Below are 18,002 nucleotides of genomic sequence, written 5' to 3' on the forward strand. Positions count from 1 at the left end.
CTACTTGTGGTTATCATTACAGAGTTCTCATCAGTATATATTTTTCTATATCCCATAAGGTGAAGCTAGATGTAAGACAAAGGTTTCTGATTAATAACTTAAGATATAATTTTATTCTGTGATTTATGAATAACAGAAATGATTAAAATATGTGCAAAGCACATGATTAACATTATCAGATATCAAGGTTTCAAATAATCTTAACATATACATATAAAACTCTGCTCTGGATTTTCATACATTTCTTTTCCCATACACTCGTACAGATATATATATATCTGTGTTTTGTTTACCCTCTATGCATCATAAAATACTTTAGACAGTCCATATCTGATGACAAAGGCCATGCAGCTGCAAATTACCTGAAAATAGAATGAATGCATTGAATATATAATTTTGCAAACTAAGCTCATAAAAAAATTAATCATAACAGAATGTGCTAGTTATTGTGTAGCCATGAATCTTGAGCTCTACTAAGTACACTTTTATCGCTTAAAATTTATTTATTGAATTTTGATATACTTTTGTTTGAAATTCATAATCAAATTATTATTTTCATTTATTAAGTTAAATTTGTTCTTATTTGGGTGAAGAATTTATATATAAATAACAATCCAAAGTAGGAGAAAATGTCTCCAAAAAAAAATTTGGTTATCATGTCCATTGTAATGATATTAGTACAATATCAAGACTCTTTTATATAATTTTGTAACTGTATAATTGTTTTTATAAAGTAATACATAATGCAATTTTATATAATTAATATAATTTTATAGCATAATATGTATATACCACCGTAGAAACTGGAAATAATGTGGTATTATTATTGTGCTTACAGATCTCCCAGAATTATAGTGATAGATAGTATACTATAATATTTAAATTTAAATAAAATCATGTCTCAGACTAGTAAAGAAAGCAAGGAGCTCAGGAAAGTGCATATGTTTTGGTTTTGGGGGGACACTCCCAAGGGAACAATTCTCCAACCAGGGTACTGTTTGTGGCAGCTTAGTTTACAAGAATTTCTAGAGTCCACTTCTGTTAAGATTGTAGTTAGCTGATTTTGAGTGGAGGGAATCCTACTCTCTCCATCAAGAAAGCAAAACAGTAAACCCCCACTATTCGCGGTATCTGTATTCACAGTTTCGCGTATTCACAGTCACTGATTTAATATAAAATGAAACATAAAAAATGTGAATTTTAAAGCGCCATGAACATTTTCCACCATAAAAAAACATGGGCGTGGCTAAAATTATCTTTCCCGGTCAAAACAGCGTTCAGTGGGTGAGGGGAAAGGGGTGACAAAATCGCGAGCATGGATGTTTCTCGCTAATCCTTGTTCAGTGTGTTATGCACTTGTCATGGAAGGTTTTGTCGTTTGCTTTTAATTTATATGCTTATAAATCGAATAAATTTTACAATTGATATGTTTAAAAAAGTGATAAATCTACCATTTTTGCAGTATAAAACAGACTTTTTCGAGTGTGTTAATGGAAGAACGTGATTTTATTGTGGACAAGTTCTTTCTAATCTGTACAAAAATATGGCTAAGAATAACAAGGGAAATGTGAAAAGATCAAAGAAGGTGATAACATTAGCAAATAAAATTGAGTTATTAGACAAAATTTCTAATGGTGAAAGTGTCTCCTCAGTGGCAAAACATTATAAAATCAATGAGTCAACGGTACGATCAATCAAAAAATCGGAAGAAAAAATCCGCCGTAGTTTCTGTGAAAATGCACTAATTGCTTCAAAAATTTTCTCTGTAACTCGTGATGTTAAATTAGAAAAAATGGAAAAAGCTTTAAATCTGTGGATAGAAGACCGAACTCGAAATAAAATTCCTTAAGTTCACTCATCATTTGTGAAAAGGCAAAACTCCTTTATGCGAAACTGGTGATAGCACTGGCGGGATAAGTTTTTTAGCTAGCAAAGGCGCTGGTTTGAAAGATTTGTTTGAAATTTCTAATAAATATTACATTTAATATTAAATTGTTTCTTATTTTCATTTCGATGCCATATGCTTGCATTTCTAATGGTCATATTATGAAGGTATATATAATACATACATAGACAAAATTTTGTCTATGTATGTATGGGAGTTACTTAAAGATATAACTAAACAATTTTTAAATTCTTTTCAGTGGGACTAAACCAATGTTGCTAACAACTGCAAATGATAAATTCAAAGTATTCAGGAAGTAATCATAGATGCTACTAAGTGCTTTTTATTCCAAATAAGAGATATTATTCAAGGTTTAGATCTAAACAGATATCTAATGAACTGATGACACAAAGGGCAGAAAAGAAACATGCAAAGGATAATTATAAATTATCTGGCCAAACAGAACCATACAGTAAGTATACACTAATCTGCAATCAAGTCATTAAAGGAGTTAAGCAAATTAAGGCAGATTTACGAAAAGTGTTTTTACTAAGAATGTGAAGAAAACCAGCAAAAAATTGCTTATGTTAATGCTGGAACTAATGAGATGGACCACATTAATCAAATGGATATGAAAACATAATTACTGACAAAACTGAATAAATATTTTGCATATTTATGCAAAATATTTATTGATGGTTGTTCCACTTTCCAAATTGATAAAAATTATGCCAATTGATTCTAGAAAAAGGTAGCCACAAGTTTTGTTGATGATTTGGAAAGTTTTGGCTTTTTGTTTACAGGTAATGTCGGGTGTGCCCATTCATGGATTGCCATTTGGTTTGTGGGTCATAATGGAGGAGCCATATTTCATCACATGTGATGACTTCTTGAAAGCACCAGCACTGCCAACACCAAATACCTCCAAAAGATCTCTTTTTCTCGCAACCATCATCTGTTGTGTGAGCAGCTTAGGCATCCACTAAGAAGAGATTTTTCTGTACCCCAGTCTGCTGATGATAGTCAATGCACTTCCCTTTGACATTTTAACAGTGTCCATCGCTTGACTGGTAGTTATGCTGTCATTTACATTGGTCTTCCAGCTTTGGTTTGTCCTCTATGTTGAAATCACTTTCCCAAAACCATTGGAGGTACCTGTGGACATTACTTCGATCAATTGGCTGGTCCCCACAGACTGCCAGGAGATTCTGATGGATAGATGTGGCCAACTGATCACCCGATTTAATTTGAACAGGAACTCCATCACACACCATTGGCAGAAATGGCTGTCACTTTGCTCATCCATATGTTCAGATATAAAAACACCAGAAAAATTATATTAGCTGTATTAATAGGTAATTGGTAGTACACTTGTACTAGTAATTATCCATTAACACACGTAAATTTACCCATCATGAATTCTTGCCCTCTTCTTATGTATGCGATTGTGTAAATTATTTTTCATTACTTATTGACCCATTTCTGTTCTAATATCCCTATACATTCACAAAAATTATGTACAACAATGACAAAAAAGCATTACATTTTCTTTACAATTAGTATTAGCCATATAATGCAAGAATGCCACAGACTTTTGCTGCACTGGGCAAAAAAAAATATCTACAAATAGACAAATTATGCATTTCCCTCATGTAGGTAATTATCCAGTATGCTCTCAAATTTCTTCAAATTATCAGACTCAGTAGCCTACATAATGGAAGTCTTTCCTTGTGTGATTCTTCTTTTGCCGATTTCTCCATACTTGGATACAGTATTCCAAGTGCAGTCTTACAATTGCCGTATGCAGTGAGATTATAACCTCCCTATCTCTACAGGCCACTGTTTGATAAATCATCAACAGAACACCATGGACTTTTCTGGCTGCCTGCTTACACTGCTCAGAGAACTTCATATCCCACCCATATCATAACTCTGAGAACCCTTTCTTCCTCTACTGTTTTTATATTCAACCCCACCAAGTGTATAAGTTATTTTGGGGTTGCTATCTCCTGATTGTAAATCCTTGATTTTGGTGATTTAAACATGGCTGCCACTTTTCTGACCATTCCTGAAGCCTGTTCAAGTTATCCTGAAGGAGCATTGTTTGGAACTGATCATTAATGACTCTCTCAATCTTTACATAATCTGCAAATTTTGAAATAGTAAGAGCAATAGTAATCGTCTACAAATTGTACTCTCTGTCTCTTTATCGATATCATTTTGGAAAATCGAAAACAAGAACTGATCCTTGGAAGACCCCACCCCTGACATTACACCAATCTGAAGAATATTCATTAATCACAACCATCTACCTTGAAGCCATCCAGTGATCCATCTAAGGATCTTGATAGCAATCCCAACATGTTTTAGTTTATACAGTGACTTCTCATGAGGGACTGATTGAGTCAAATGCCTTGCTAAAATAAAAATAAACTATGTTGAAATGGTTCCCTCACAGCTCACGAGTAAATGCGTCAAGGTAGCTTATCAGGTTAGTTAAACATGTTTTTTCACTTAAAACCATGTTGTTAAGTGTCTTTCATCAGAATTCCATCACTCTTAATTATTACCTCCAAGATTTTCCCCACTACTGAAGTCAACTTGTTTTTAGTTGCTGATGCACTCTTAGAACTGCCTTTTTTTGTATTCGTGATAAGTTAGCATTTCTCCAATCCAGAGGAATCTCAACTGTTGCCCTCATAATTAACTACAGTGGTTCAATGTATTCTCTGGCTACCTCCCTCAAAATTACTGGGTAAATGCCATCAACTCTTGAAATTTTTTCTATTAAACAATCTTCTGAAATTTCAATATTGCTAATATCATGTTTTCCAACTTTACTTAAACAGCCTCTCCTCACCATGAAGAGCCTTGCACATCAATAGATTATTGTGAAGTACCGAATCAATTCATCAGAAACATCAAAAATATACATAAGGGTCTAATCTGATTCAGTTTCTTCTTCTTCTTTGTATTTACATATACAAAAAACTCCTTGTTTCCATTCTTTGCTCTCTTAGCCAGTGATTTCTCACACTCAGCCTTGGCCACCCCACCCATTTCTGTGGCATTATTACAAATCAACTTGTAGCTGTTTATAGGCTGCAGTACTTTTCATCATTGTGTAACTTTTCTGTCATCTTTTTCTGCTCTGTTAAACTGGCTAGCTCTGTATTAATCCATCTTGGCATCCTCCTCATGCTATAATTTGTTAATGGTAAATGCATTCATGGTTTCTGTGATTATTGCTTTGAAGGTATTCCATAATTTTAATATAATTGCCTCCTTCTGCAATTTGCTTAATTCAGAGATGCCATGTAGTGTCTTAAACTGTCATAGTCCCCTTTTCTGAAATTAAAACTATTGCCTTCATCTTTAACTACTACATCTTTCTTCATCTTCCAAATATTGACTGTGTGATCACTATCTGCCAATGGGTCATGTACTGTAGGCCCCATGATGTCATCTGTTTTGTGAATAATAATGAGGTACAGAATATTCTTACCCCCCTAGTAATTTCTCTAAATTTTGAATTGTAATGTCTGCTTTTGTCACAGAAGCTAAAAAAAGATATTAGCATTAGTAGAGGCATAAGATACAAGAAAGCAAGCTTATACAGCAACAGCCAAAAAAAAAAAAAAAAAATTCCCATTTCACATAACCATTTGCTCTAAAAGTTTGTCCAGTTCTTCCTTGAATTTATTTAAGCTATCAACTTCCAATGACAACAGATGAAAGTTTGTTCCAGCAATCAACTACCCACTGGCTAAAGGCAAATTTCTGAACATCTATTCTACAACTGTCCTTCCTCGATTTGAATTTATGTCTCCTCAGGTTCATCATCTGAGAAAGAGGAAGAATCCCATCAGCATTCAGCCTGCTCAACCAATTCAAGGCCTTACAGACCTCAATCAGATCACCTCGCAGGTACCCAGTTTCCAGATGCTGCAATTTGCAGAATTTAAGCCTATCTTGGTAAGAGCACCCCTTCGTTCCCCTCAACAATCTTGTTGCCTTTCTCTGTAGTCATTATAGCAACTCTACATCCTTCCTAAAATGAGGCCTCCAGACCTATATGCAGTACTCAAGGCATGGCCTGACCACTGCCTATACAAAGGAATAATCACCTCCTTCTCCCTACTAGCAAAATTCCTATATATATTATTGACAAGACCCCATGTTTGTTTGTTTGTTATTTGGTTTTTAGGAGCATTAGCAACTAAGACCATATTGCTCCAGGATATGCGGTAGTCATTCCCTGACCTTTCCGCATCCTCCGTATTTGTATTTGTTAGTCACGGGCTCGAACCCCGGTCTATCAAGAAGCGTGTGCTACGCACTGCTGCTCCAGCCTACCTGGCTACAGAGTCACCGAGAGACCCCCCATGACCTGTTCTAGCAGCCTGTCTGCAATGGTCAGAAAACTTCATATCTGACTGCACAAATACCCCCAGGTCTTTTTCATTCTCCACTACCCTGAGTGTAACACTACCTGGTTGGTACATTTCTCTGGGGTTACTGTTACCCATATGCAGAACTTTGCATTTGTCAATGTTAAACTTCAGTTACCACTTTTCAGCCCATCTGCCCAACTTCTCCAGATCCTGTTGCAGCAGCATACTGTCATTACTGTTATTTACAACCCTGCCAACCTTTGTATCATCTGCAAATTTGAACATTAAGCCTGATATGTGTTCATCAATATCACTAAATATACAAAACAGCAATGAGCCCAATACCAAATATGGGGGCTCCACTAATAGCATTAATCCATGTAGAGCAGTGTCCATTGATTACCACTCTCTATTTTCTCCTACTCCACTATCCTTTTATCTATGGCACCTCCGTAGCCAGGTGGGAAGGAGCAGCAGTGCGTAGCAAACGCTTCTTGATTAGACCGGGGTTCGAGCCCGTCACCACCAAATACGGAATTTGCAGAAAGGTCAGGGAATGACCACCACATATCCCTGAGCAATATGGCCTTATTTGCTAATGCTCCTAAAAAAAAAAAAAAACCAAACCAACAACCTTTTATCTATTGTAGCAACTTGCCCTTAATGTCATACTGCTCCAATTTGTACAGTAGTCTGCCATGTGTAATAGAATCAAAAGTTTTCCTGAAATTCAAGTTTATGATATCAAAATTATTTTTTGCATCCAGTTCCTTTGTGACCATATTATAGCATCCAATCTGATTGGCCAGACAAGACTTTCCCTTAACAAACCCATGCTGTATCTGAATTATTACTGCAGTTTTGTCTAGATGATTCTGCATTGCTTCTTTAACCAGTGACACTATTATTTTCCCCTTAACCGAAGTTAAACTAATTGGTTTGTAATTACTCGTGTCACCCTTTGTGATTATTGCCATACGTAAAGTATTTCTTAATTGTTTGCAAATGGTTTCTTCCATATATAAATAACAATGTTCAATTATTTTGATTAAAAGTACTTGTGTGACCCAACTGATTTTGAAAACCAAAAAGCTAATTTAACTAATCTATCCATATATTTAAAGTATTCTTTGACAGAACAATGTTCACTCCCCCAATATTTACCCAACTGGTCCACTATCCACATATGATATATGAAATATAAAATGCTGTGATGATGTGATAATTATTATCTAATAAATCAAATTACAAATTACTTTTTTTAAGTTTATTAATTGGCATTTGTTCTTTCCCTCTCAACATCAGAAAACATATAAACAAAAGCATTTGTGTAGTCGTTAGTGTGATTCTTAAAGTAAATACCGACATAAAATGGAACAGAGTTAATACAGAAAGAATTGAAATATGTATTTATGAAATAGTATATTTATGTACCTTTAAGAAACTTTCATTACAGAAGTTGGGTTTTTTGCTTCTTCTTAAATAACAGTAAAATTATACAAATTATAAGCCAAATGGTTAGTGAAACATGAGAATACAAATTTCAGGATTTGAATCCCCTGGAAATTTCCTCTTTTCACTTCTCAGTAAAGGGATGTCACATTTCCTGCCTTCAGTCCTCTGGAATGCCTTGCCCTAATATTCTTCTTTGGAAAATGACCGTAGGATAATTTGACACAACACTATTTGTAACACTGTAACACTATTTTCTGGTGCCTCCGTAGCCAGGTGGGCAGGAGCAGCAGTGCGTAGCACATGCTTCTTGATTAGACCTGACCTTTCTACATCCACCAAATATGGAGGATGCAGAAAGGTCAGGGAATGACCACCGCATATCCCCGGAGCAATATGGCCTTAGTTGCTAATGCTCCTAAAAACCAAATAACAAACAAACAAACACTATTTTCCCTCTGCTAATCAGCATTTCAGGTCTAATTCCACTTGTTGTCTTTCCATATTTGATATTTTCCATGACCTTTTCTGCCTCAATAATAGATAGATAAAGTATCCAAAATTTTCTCCATTTCAATCTTTTCCTCTTCTTGAGTGATGTTTTTGGCATATCATTTAGTAGGCCAAAGTATTTACTCCATTCTTCTAAAATTTTCTTCACTTCTAACGTCATCCATTCTTATATTCTCATTACTTAGTAATGGTCCCCCCCCCTTTTTCTGAGACTTTTAGCAAAATTGTCAAAATATTTTTCCACCTTTAGTACTTGTTTCCATATTTCCCAAAACCATTCCAAGGTTTTTTTTTTCAGCCTATTTCATACACACACTCTCGTACATTCTCTTTATATTCTAATAAAGATTTATTTGCCAAAAATTTCATATAATTTTCTTAATAAAGTTTGAATAAATTTTATAGTAGTAGTAGTGGCATGTGATGCAAGAAAGCAAATGTATGAGCTTATGCAGCATCAGCCAACAAAAAAAAAAAAAAAAAAAAAAAAATCACACCATTCCCTCCAAATGCCTGTCCAGTTCCTCCTTAAATTTATTCAACCTATCAACTTCCACAATGATAGATAGAAGTTTGTTCCAGCAATTAACCACCCGCTGGCTAAAGGCAAATTTCTGCACATCTATTCTACATCTGTCTTTTCTTAATTTGAATTTATGCCCCCTTAGGTTCGTAATCTGAACAAGTGGAAGGATCCTATCAGAATTCAGCGTCCTCAACCCATTCAAGGCCTTATATACCTCAATCAGATCACCGTGCAGGTGCCTAGTCTCCAGCCACTGCAATTTGCAGAACTTAAGCCTCTCTTGGTTAGAGGATCCCTTCATTCCTCTCACCAATCTTGTTGCCCTTCTTTGTACACGCTCAAGAAAATCTACATTCTTCCTAAAATGAGGCCTCCAGACCTGTACGCAGTACTCAAGGCGCGGCCTGACCATTGCCTTATACAGAGGGACAATCACCTCCTTCTCCCTGCTAGCAAAATTCCTATATATCATTGACAAAACCCCATGATCTGCCCTGGCAGCCTGTCTGCATTGCTCAGAAAACTTCATATCTGCCTGCACAATTACTCCCAGGTCTTTTTCATTTTCTACCACCTTAAGTGTAGTACCACACAGTTGGTACATTTCTCTGGGGTTACTTCTACCCATATGCAGTACTTTGCATTGTCAAGGTTAAACTTCAGTTGCCACTTCTTAACCCATCTGCCCAAATTATCTAGATCCTGTTGCAGTAGCACACTGCCATTACTGTCATTAACAACCCTGCCAACCTTTGTATCATCTGCAAACTTCGACATTAAGCCTGATATATCTTCATCAATATCATTGATAAATATACAAAACAACAGTGGACCTAACACCGAACCCTGTGAGACTCCACTAATAACATTAGCCCACAAAGAGCAGCACCCATTGATTACCACCCTCTGTCTTCTTGCACTTAACCATCCTTTTATCCATTGTAGCAACTTACCCTTAATACCATTCTGCTCCAATTTGTACAATAGTCTTCCATGCGCAACAGTGTCAAAAGCTTTCCTGAAATCCAAATATATGATATCAAAATTATTTTTTGCATCCAGTTCCTTTGTAACCACATCATAATATCCTATCAAATTTGTCAGACAAGACTTTCCCTTAACAAACCCATGCTGTGTCTGAATTATTGCTGCAGTCTTGTCTAGATGATCCTGCAATGCATATTTAACCAGCGACTCCATTATTTTACCCGGAACAGAAGTTAAACTAACTGGTCTGTAATTACTCGTGTCACCTTTCGATTTCCCCCTCTGTGAATTGGGGATACATTTGCACATCTCCAGTCCGTGGGAACCTCCCCTGAGTCCAAGGATGCTCTCATAATTATCGCCAAGGGTTTGCTTAGTTGCTTTGCCGCCTCCTTTAATATAACTGGATAGATCCCATCCACCCCAGGTGCTTTTCTTACGTTTAACTTCAACAATTTCTCTTCCACTTTGCTCTCAGTTATTACAAAATCATTAAGTATCTTGCTACAATTTGATAACCTTCTGCCATTTTCAAACCTTAATAATTCCTTGCGTGTGAATGTAGATGCAAAATACTCATGCAAAATTTGCTATCTGAGCAGGATCATCAACAGTCGAACCATCGATGTCAAGTGGACCAATCAGATTCATCCCCTTCCTTTTAGAGTTTATATAAGTAAAGAAATCCATGCTGTTTTTCTTAGCATCTTTTGCCAAGGATTTCTCGTAATCTGCCTTCGCCTGCCGAACCTCCTTTGTCACCTGATTACAGACTAGCTTATATCTGCCATAGGCTTCTGAGTCGCTTGATAATTTATATGCATCCAATGCATTTTTCTCCTCTGTTATGAGTCTCATTAGTTCATTTGACAACCATTTAGGCCTAAACCTTGAACAATATTTCTTAATAGGTATGAAACTTTTAGTAGCATCCACGATTAATTCCTTGAATGCTTCCCACTTAGAATTTACTGTTGGTAACATCGTCAGTTGATCCCACTGTACAGAATTTAAAAACTGTCAGAGACCACTGTACTCGCCTTTATGGAAGCAAAAACCCTTTCCTTTACCTCTGATGGTAATTAAATCTTTAAGTAAATCCCACGTCAGTACACTGTGATCACTGCCACCTAGTGGTTCTTTTATCTGCAAATTCTTAATACATGAATGATCACTGTTGATAACCAGATCAAGAGTATTATTTTCTCTGGTTGCCTCTCGAACATGCTGCTGCAGAAAACAATCATCCAAAAAATCCACAGAAGTCTGACTAGTGTGTGAGTGCCCAACCCACAAGTTCTAGTCAATATCTGGGAAGTTAAAATTCCCCATTATAAGACATTCCGATTTACTAGCCCACTCTATTTCTCTGTATAATTGTTCATTGTACTCATTCAAGTCATTAGGCCTATAACACACTCCTACTCTTATTTTTGCTTTCGCAGTGCTTATGTCACACCAAACTGACTCATCAGTGCACTGTTCATCTATATCAACTGGATTTATTTTTTCTTAAATAGTTTGAGAAAATAATGCTACTATGCATTATGTTCTTCTATCTTTACACTGTTGTGTCTCCAGTCGTAGAGCTTGGATTTATAATATTTAGAAATGACTATGTTTATTCACAAGCCAATATAAAGCAACTAATATCATTTTTAACTGAATAAAACCACCAAGGAGGTGAATCCATTATTTTATTAAAAATTCAAAGACATTTCTCTGGCTGATTTCAGAACTATTTAGTTCCATCATAAGATATCATGTAGCTTTGATTAGTGACCTTGTGCTGAGTGGTGAATAAATGTATCAAATCTAAATAAGCAGCCAAGTGGTATGTGAAAGAAAACTTTTGACTAAAAATGTAACTTTAGTTGTGTGTATAAAATAGCCCCATTCTCAAAACTCAAACTTTTTTTTTTTATTCAACTCCTTGGGCTCACCATGATGTTTTGAATTTCCTATTTACAGACCTTCTTCCTGCTCTCTTAGCCAGAGATACTGCATATCTCTTTTCTGCTTCTACTAAAATTCTCTTAAATTTTTTTCATTCTTCATGTAATGTCATGTTAACTTCAAGAATACCATTTCACTTTTGGGCAAAAAGGGTTCTGTATTGAACAGTTGTTGGGAAATTTGAGTTTTACAATTTGTTCATTTTAGCAGTTTTTTATACCTCTTATTTTTTTATTTTATTTTTATTGCTTTTAATTTGCTCTTATTTTTATTGATTTTAATTTGCTCTTATTTTTATTGCTTTTAATTTGCTCAATAAGATGATTGTTACTTCAAATCTCAAATCCTCCATATATTCTAGTATCTTCAACTAGTTAAGATCCTTTTCTATAATTATATAATATATACTCTAGTATCTTCAACTAGTTAAGATCCTTTTCTATAATTATATAATAAATTATATCATTGGACTTGTTTCTCTCATGCTCTCTTCACACAACATTGTGTTCATATAGAAATAATGTTTATAATTAAAAGTTCAGGGCTGGCACAAAATTCTAGTAGCCTTTTATCATTATTGTTAGGTTTACCACTCTCTCTAAATTTTTCTTAAATATCTTTGCAGATGTAATTGTCATTTATTCCAATTCTGTTCTTTATTTGTCATTAGTCTCTAATGCTCTTTCCAAAACATTAAAGAACCCTTCTCATCTATTTTTGAACCTTCAACTGGGTTGTATTCACAGACAAATTTTGTCACTCGATTTACCACCTTGAATTCTCCCCACATAATTCTACTGGATAATGCCTACAAGCCAGTTAAACTTTCTTCCAAACTATTGTTACACCTTCCTTGCACAGTATCTTACTTCTAGAATAAATTGATTTATAATTAATATTTAGTTGCAGTTCACCTCTATTCATATTCATCCTCTTAGTTTCTTGATACCTGCTGTTTTGATATCATATCATTCAACTATTTGTGCCATTTAAGTTTCTAATGTTAACTTGATGGCCATTCCAGTAACATATTTAGCACTGTATATACTGGTTCTCTGACGAGCACAATGGGGAACTTCACTTTTAAAGTTAGGAAAATGTGCACCTCTCTCTCTTGCATCAGAAAAAAAATTTATTTTGTAAGAAATATATATATAAAACATATGTTTCATGATATGATTCTCGACTACTTCTTCAGTGTCTTTTTGTTGCTTCTGCATTCACTTACATACTATCTCAGACTGAACAAATTGAGGAATTGAGCTGTTTTTTCATCCTCATTAGTTTTGTAGTGACTTTTATTATGCTGATATGTTCAATATGAGTTAACTTGTAAGTGAACACAGAGGCAGCAACAAGCCACTGAAGTGGTAGAGAGTCAATAACAAAATATATCTTTTGTATATATGTTTCTTAGAAAATAAAATAAAAGTTTTTTTGTTGTAATGTAGAAAGAAATGCTCATTTCCTTAACTTCAAAGCTGTACATATACCTGTGCAACATGCCACTAAAAGATGACTTGTTGACTGAGGTGCATACATCTCAGGGATTTAAATCACAATTGCTTTCTCTAATTGGGTTGTCTTGGTCCAAGAATAGCAGTCCATTGGGATGGGTCTCTAGTTAGACAGCATCAAACTTCCAGTAATCTCTAAAAGAGCACAAATCACAGAAAACTGGTAGATGGTGCTGCTATTTGACAGATGAAAACAAAATCGTTCAGTTCACCGTATGGCATAAATTTAGCAGATCTGCATTTGAAAAATCATGATAAGTACATGCATTTGGAAAGCATATCACAAACTTGAAAGGGAAAAGAAAGAAAACTTTTAATACAACAAAAAAAGCACAATATTTCAGAAAATATTCCAGGAAAAGCAAAAATATTGAAAGGTATGTGTTTGTATTCATTTATTAATATTTACATTGATCTTATTCAATGCTATATTTTAACATAAGTTTGAGCTGACTTCTTAACAAAACTATTATGGTTTTCTTCACTTACTAGAACATTTGCTTACCTGTATAACCAGCAGGTATGTAGTTAAAGTGCACTCATGAAGTGGCCCAATTAGTTTTAACACTAAATTGATTAAAGTGAAATTGCTACATTCTACCTCTTTTCCATCTTCTCCAATATTTTCTTTATACTGAATAAGTCCTAACATATGATACACTTTAATCACAAGCCTTCCAAGTGGATGAAGGGTGGAAGGTTTAAAAGTAAAAGTACTCAGCTGCACTTTATCTGTCTCTTCAATATACCTACAAATCAAAGAAAAGATTATGTAATAATGATACTTCTCCAAAACATGCATAACACAAGAGAAGTTTATAATGAAAAAAGTGTGTGTGTTGACATGTACACACTCGTCTACCGCTGAAATAAAAAAAATATTCCAGTGCTGCGAATAATGTGGTAGGATAACAGTATAAAAACAAATGTGTCCAATGTGGGCAGCATTTGTTCTGCTTATTTACTGAATGCTGTTCAGTATTGGTAACATTAAGTAAATAGGCAGATGTATACTGCATATAACTGCCCTGATTCAACACTTTGATAAGGTCAGATCACATTTGTGGGTGGCAAAAAGGGTAGGTGGCCTACTGTAGAGCAGTGTTTCCCATGCTTTTTTCAGATAAAGATTTCAGATAAAGATTATATTTCAAGTGGAGGCAGGGACCACAAAAAATATTAAACTATACATGCAAATATATTAACTATTTTTTAAAAACAATGATATGTATTCATACCTAACATGTAATATGTTAGGTTGTTATAGGTATACTTGTATCTCCAATCTTATTAATGAGATTGTTGCATACTGCTAAAAAAGCTGTTTTATTGTCAAGTCCTGTAGACTACATGTTAGAAAACAGTCATAGAGAAATAAAAGTGCTGAAAAAATGACAGAAAAATATAGGAATAACTAATTCATTTTACACTACTTGCAACAATCATATGCAGTGGAAAACAGGTCAATCCACAAGATGAATGAAAGGTGAAGACACGATTTAGACTGACAGAAGGGTGGTAGAGGAATACAATATAACATTTTCAGTCTATGGAATTTGTTTTGGGTTTCTTTTTTGTTATCATGAATGGGTTAAAGGCTGAGGTGACAGAAGATCATGTTATGCATGAAGACAGAAAGAAGTTCATGTTATGCAAATAGTTAGTTATTTTGAATTAGTTTTAAAGAATCTTTTGAATTCATCCTACACTTTATGACTAGGCTAGCGGAATTGCATTACACATTATTATTATTAATGGGCATATATTATTACACAAGGGAAGAGAATGTTACAACTATACTAAACATTACAGTTACATATGGGAGTCAGTTTGTGACAAGTCTGAATACACAGCATACAATGCTCTGTACTTGAACTTGTCTACATGGTCTGATGTGGGTAGAATCACTGCTGATAATCAGATAAAGAGTATTACTCCCTCTGGAGGCCTCTCAAACATGTTGCTGTAGAAAACAGTCGTCCAATAAATCCACAAAAGTCTTGCTAGTGTGTGAGTGACCAACCCACAAGTTCCAGTCAATACTGGAAAGTTAAAATCCCCCATTATAAGATATTCTGATTTACTGGCCCACTATTTCTCTGCACAATTGCTCATTATACTCATCAGATTCATTAGGCCTATAACACACACCTACTCTCATTTTTACTTTCCCAGTGCTTATTTCATACCAAACAGAACCAACACTGCATTGTCCACCAAAATCAATTGGATGCACTTCCTTAGATTTTGTGTGTTTCTTAACTAACAGCATAACCCCTCCTCCCTTCCTGTCCTACCTATCCTTCCTGTACACATTGTACTCCTCAAATTCCAATTCTGCACTGCTTATATCTGTGTGATACCATGTCTCTGATATCCCAACAATATCTGCCTTTGATGTCTTGACTAGCACTTCAAGCTCATCAAATTTATTAACTATACTCCTAGCATTGGCGTACATGCAAGTATACATGCACCTGTTTCTACTCTTAGTTACCCTAACACAGCCCATGTATTTACTTGTTCCACTATGACTCCCAGCAGTCCTGGAAATCTCTATTACCTTGCTTTCCAGGCTGCTGCTCATTCTAATAGAAGTAGTGTAAGAATCATTTGCTTCTGCCTGCAGCCACTGTTAACCTTTTAGTCTAGGTATCCCCCCCAAGCTAGCAGTTTTCCAACCCACCTAACACTGCCTCGATATGAAATGAAAAGGAGCGTCACTAAGGTGGGTATCTATTTCCTTCTGCAATAACACAGTTAATGAAATGTCACCTGCAGAATATTTCAGTTATGAACTGCATACTGCAGAGGGCCCAGGGTATCCTTGGGAATAAGCTGTTTGTCAAGTATTGATATGTTGCTAAAACATTTTAATATAAAACAAAAATAACAATGAAAAAAATGAAAAGGAAAACAATGATACCAAATTTACCAAAGCAACTGACTCTTAATGCTTCCTACATACAGCTACATGAGTTGCCCATTTTCTTCAGCTAATAATGAAACTTAATGAAACTTATGTCTAGTTGGTTTGTAAAATGGTGATAAGTTAATAAAGATTTCATTTCTAATTTGAAATAGGACTGATGACAGTGTCCTATGCCTGAATTGCATTATTGCTAGAGCTGACTGAGCGATGCACCACTTGCTCCCATTATGTAGTCTCTTTGCACAGTCATCAAAAAACCTCCATGTGTTTAACGTTGGCAGACATAACACTTGTCTTGATTTCCAGGCATGGATTTTATCATGGAGAGGAGTTATGAAACATTTTATGACTGCAATGCATAACAAATTTTCAGTGTAATGGCATAACCTGAAATTTCCAGTGACAAAATATGTTTATTGTTAATTTTGAAAATTAAAAATAAAGCATGAGTTGTTTTTTTTGAGGAAATTGTCAATGGCTTAGAAACCAATGAAACTTATGAGTTATTGTAAAGTATGAAATTTACTGTAATTTTTGAAAATCCATTTAATATTTCAGTTAGTCTTGAAACAATTCTAATTAAGTATCATAAACAAATCCAGAAAGAAGTGAGGCAAGGATGCTTGTTGTCTCCTGTGCTTTACAATCTCTATGCTGAAATCATTATAGTGGCAGACAAAAAAACTGCATCGCCTGAAAAAAAAGTAATATTTGTCGTGAAACGTATAAGATATTGTTTGATTACAGTCATTTTGTTTGTTGCAAAGCAAAGGTAGTATGTCAGATGATCCTTCAATTGCATCAGACAGTAATTGCAAGGTATTGCATCAGCTGTTTCTATAAATATGGCATTGAAAGAGTATACACACTCATTAGTATCCTGTTTTGCAGAGGTGTAAGCATGGCTCCATATGTTCAGTTGACACCAAGGAAAAAAAGCATAGCTGTTGCGCTGCCCCAGGAAGGGCTTTCTATGCATGCTATCACTGATAAAATAGGTTGCCACCAGTCAATAGTATCCCAGGTGCTGAAATTAAAGTGTGAAACCAGTGATGTGAAGAGAAGACCTGGATCAGGCTGTAAGAGAGTGACTATGCCTTCATAATCACCATGCTAGTGCTCTTAATCTAAAGCTGGACTTTGAGATGGCCTCTGGTGTTGAAACAAATGCACGAACTATCCAAAGACGGCTTTTGGAATGTGGTCTGCATGCCTATCGGCCCAAGAAGAAGCCTTTGTTGATGAACTGTATTATTGCAGAAGATGAGGAACAAATGAGGAAGGAGCGACTTTCTTGGGATAAAACGCATGTTTCATGGACAAAAGAGCAATGGGACACCATAATCTTTTCTGACGAATCAAAATTCAACCTGCATGGCTCAGATGGGAAGCAATATGTCAGAAGTCGAAAATCGGAGGCTTACCATCCTGACTGCATAACACCGACTGTAAAGTTCCCCGCTGGTCAGATGGTCTGAAGATGCATAACAAGCAAAGGGATGGGCCGAATTAAGTTTACTGATGGAACATGAGTGCAGAAACCTACACTGCTATCTTGGAGGAGTGCCTGAAACCCGTTATTAGGGATCACCGCACAGACATCCAAAACTGCATTTTTCAACAGGACTCAGCACAATGCCACACAGCAAAATTGGTAAGTTTTATGCTTTCAGATTTAATGATGAGTTTGCCTTCTTGTCTCACAAGGCTTAAAACATACTTACACCAATGTTTTCCCTTGTTTTTCTCCCTTAAGGTGCAGTCATACCAGAAATGCTGGCATTACAGTGTTGGAATGGCCTGGCAACAGTGCAGATTTGAACCCTATTGAAAATTGCTG

General features: G+C 35.4%; 1 protein-coding gene across 1 annotated transcript in view; it reads right to left on the minus strand.

Moving 5' to 3' along the window:
* Positions 1 to 202: 202 nt before the first annotated feature.
* Positions 203 to 18,002, minus strand: part of Alg7 (Alg7 dolichyl-phosphate N-acetylglucosaminephosphotransferase) — a 59,839-nt gene continuing 42,039 nt past the window's right edge. Inside the window, exons 7-8 of the mRNA XM_090380619.1 lie at positions 13,736 to 13,979; positions 203 to 362 (exon numbers count right to left, since the gene is read on the minus strand). Of these exons, the coding sequence (XP_090236745.1) occupies positions 297 to 362; positions 13,736 to 13,979 (310 nt within the window). The 3' untranslated portion in view covers positions 203 to 296. The remainder of the gene's footprint in view (positions 363 to 13,735; positions 13,980 to 18,002) is intronic.

The sequence above is a fragment of the Mastigoproctus giganteus genome, chromosome 9, assembly GCF_048544385.1.
Source record: "Mastigoproctus giganteus isolate SK-2022 chromosome 9, ASM4854438v1, whole genome shotgun sequence".
Classification (NCBI taxonomy): domain Eukaryota; kingdom Metazoa; phylum Arthropoda; class Arachnida; order Uropygi; family Thelyphonidae; genus Mastigoproctus; species Mastigoproctus giganteus.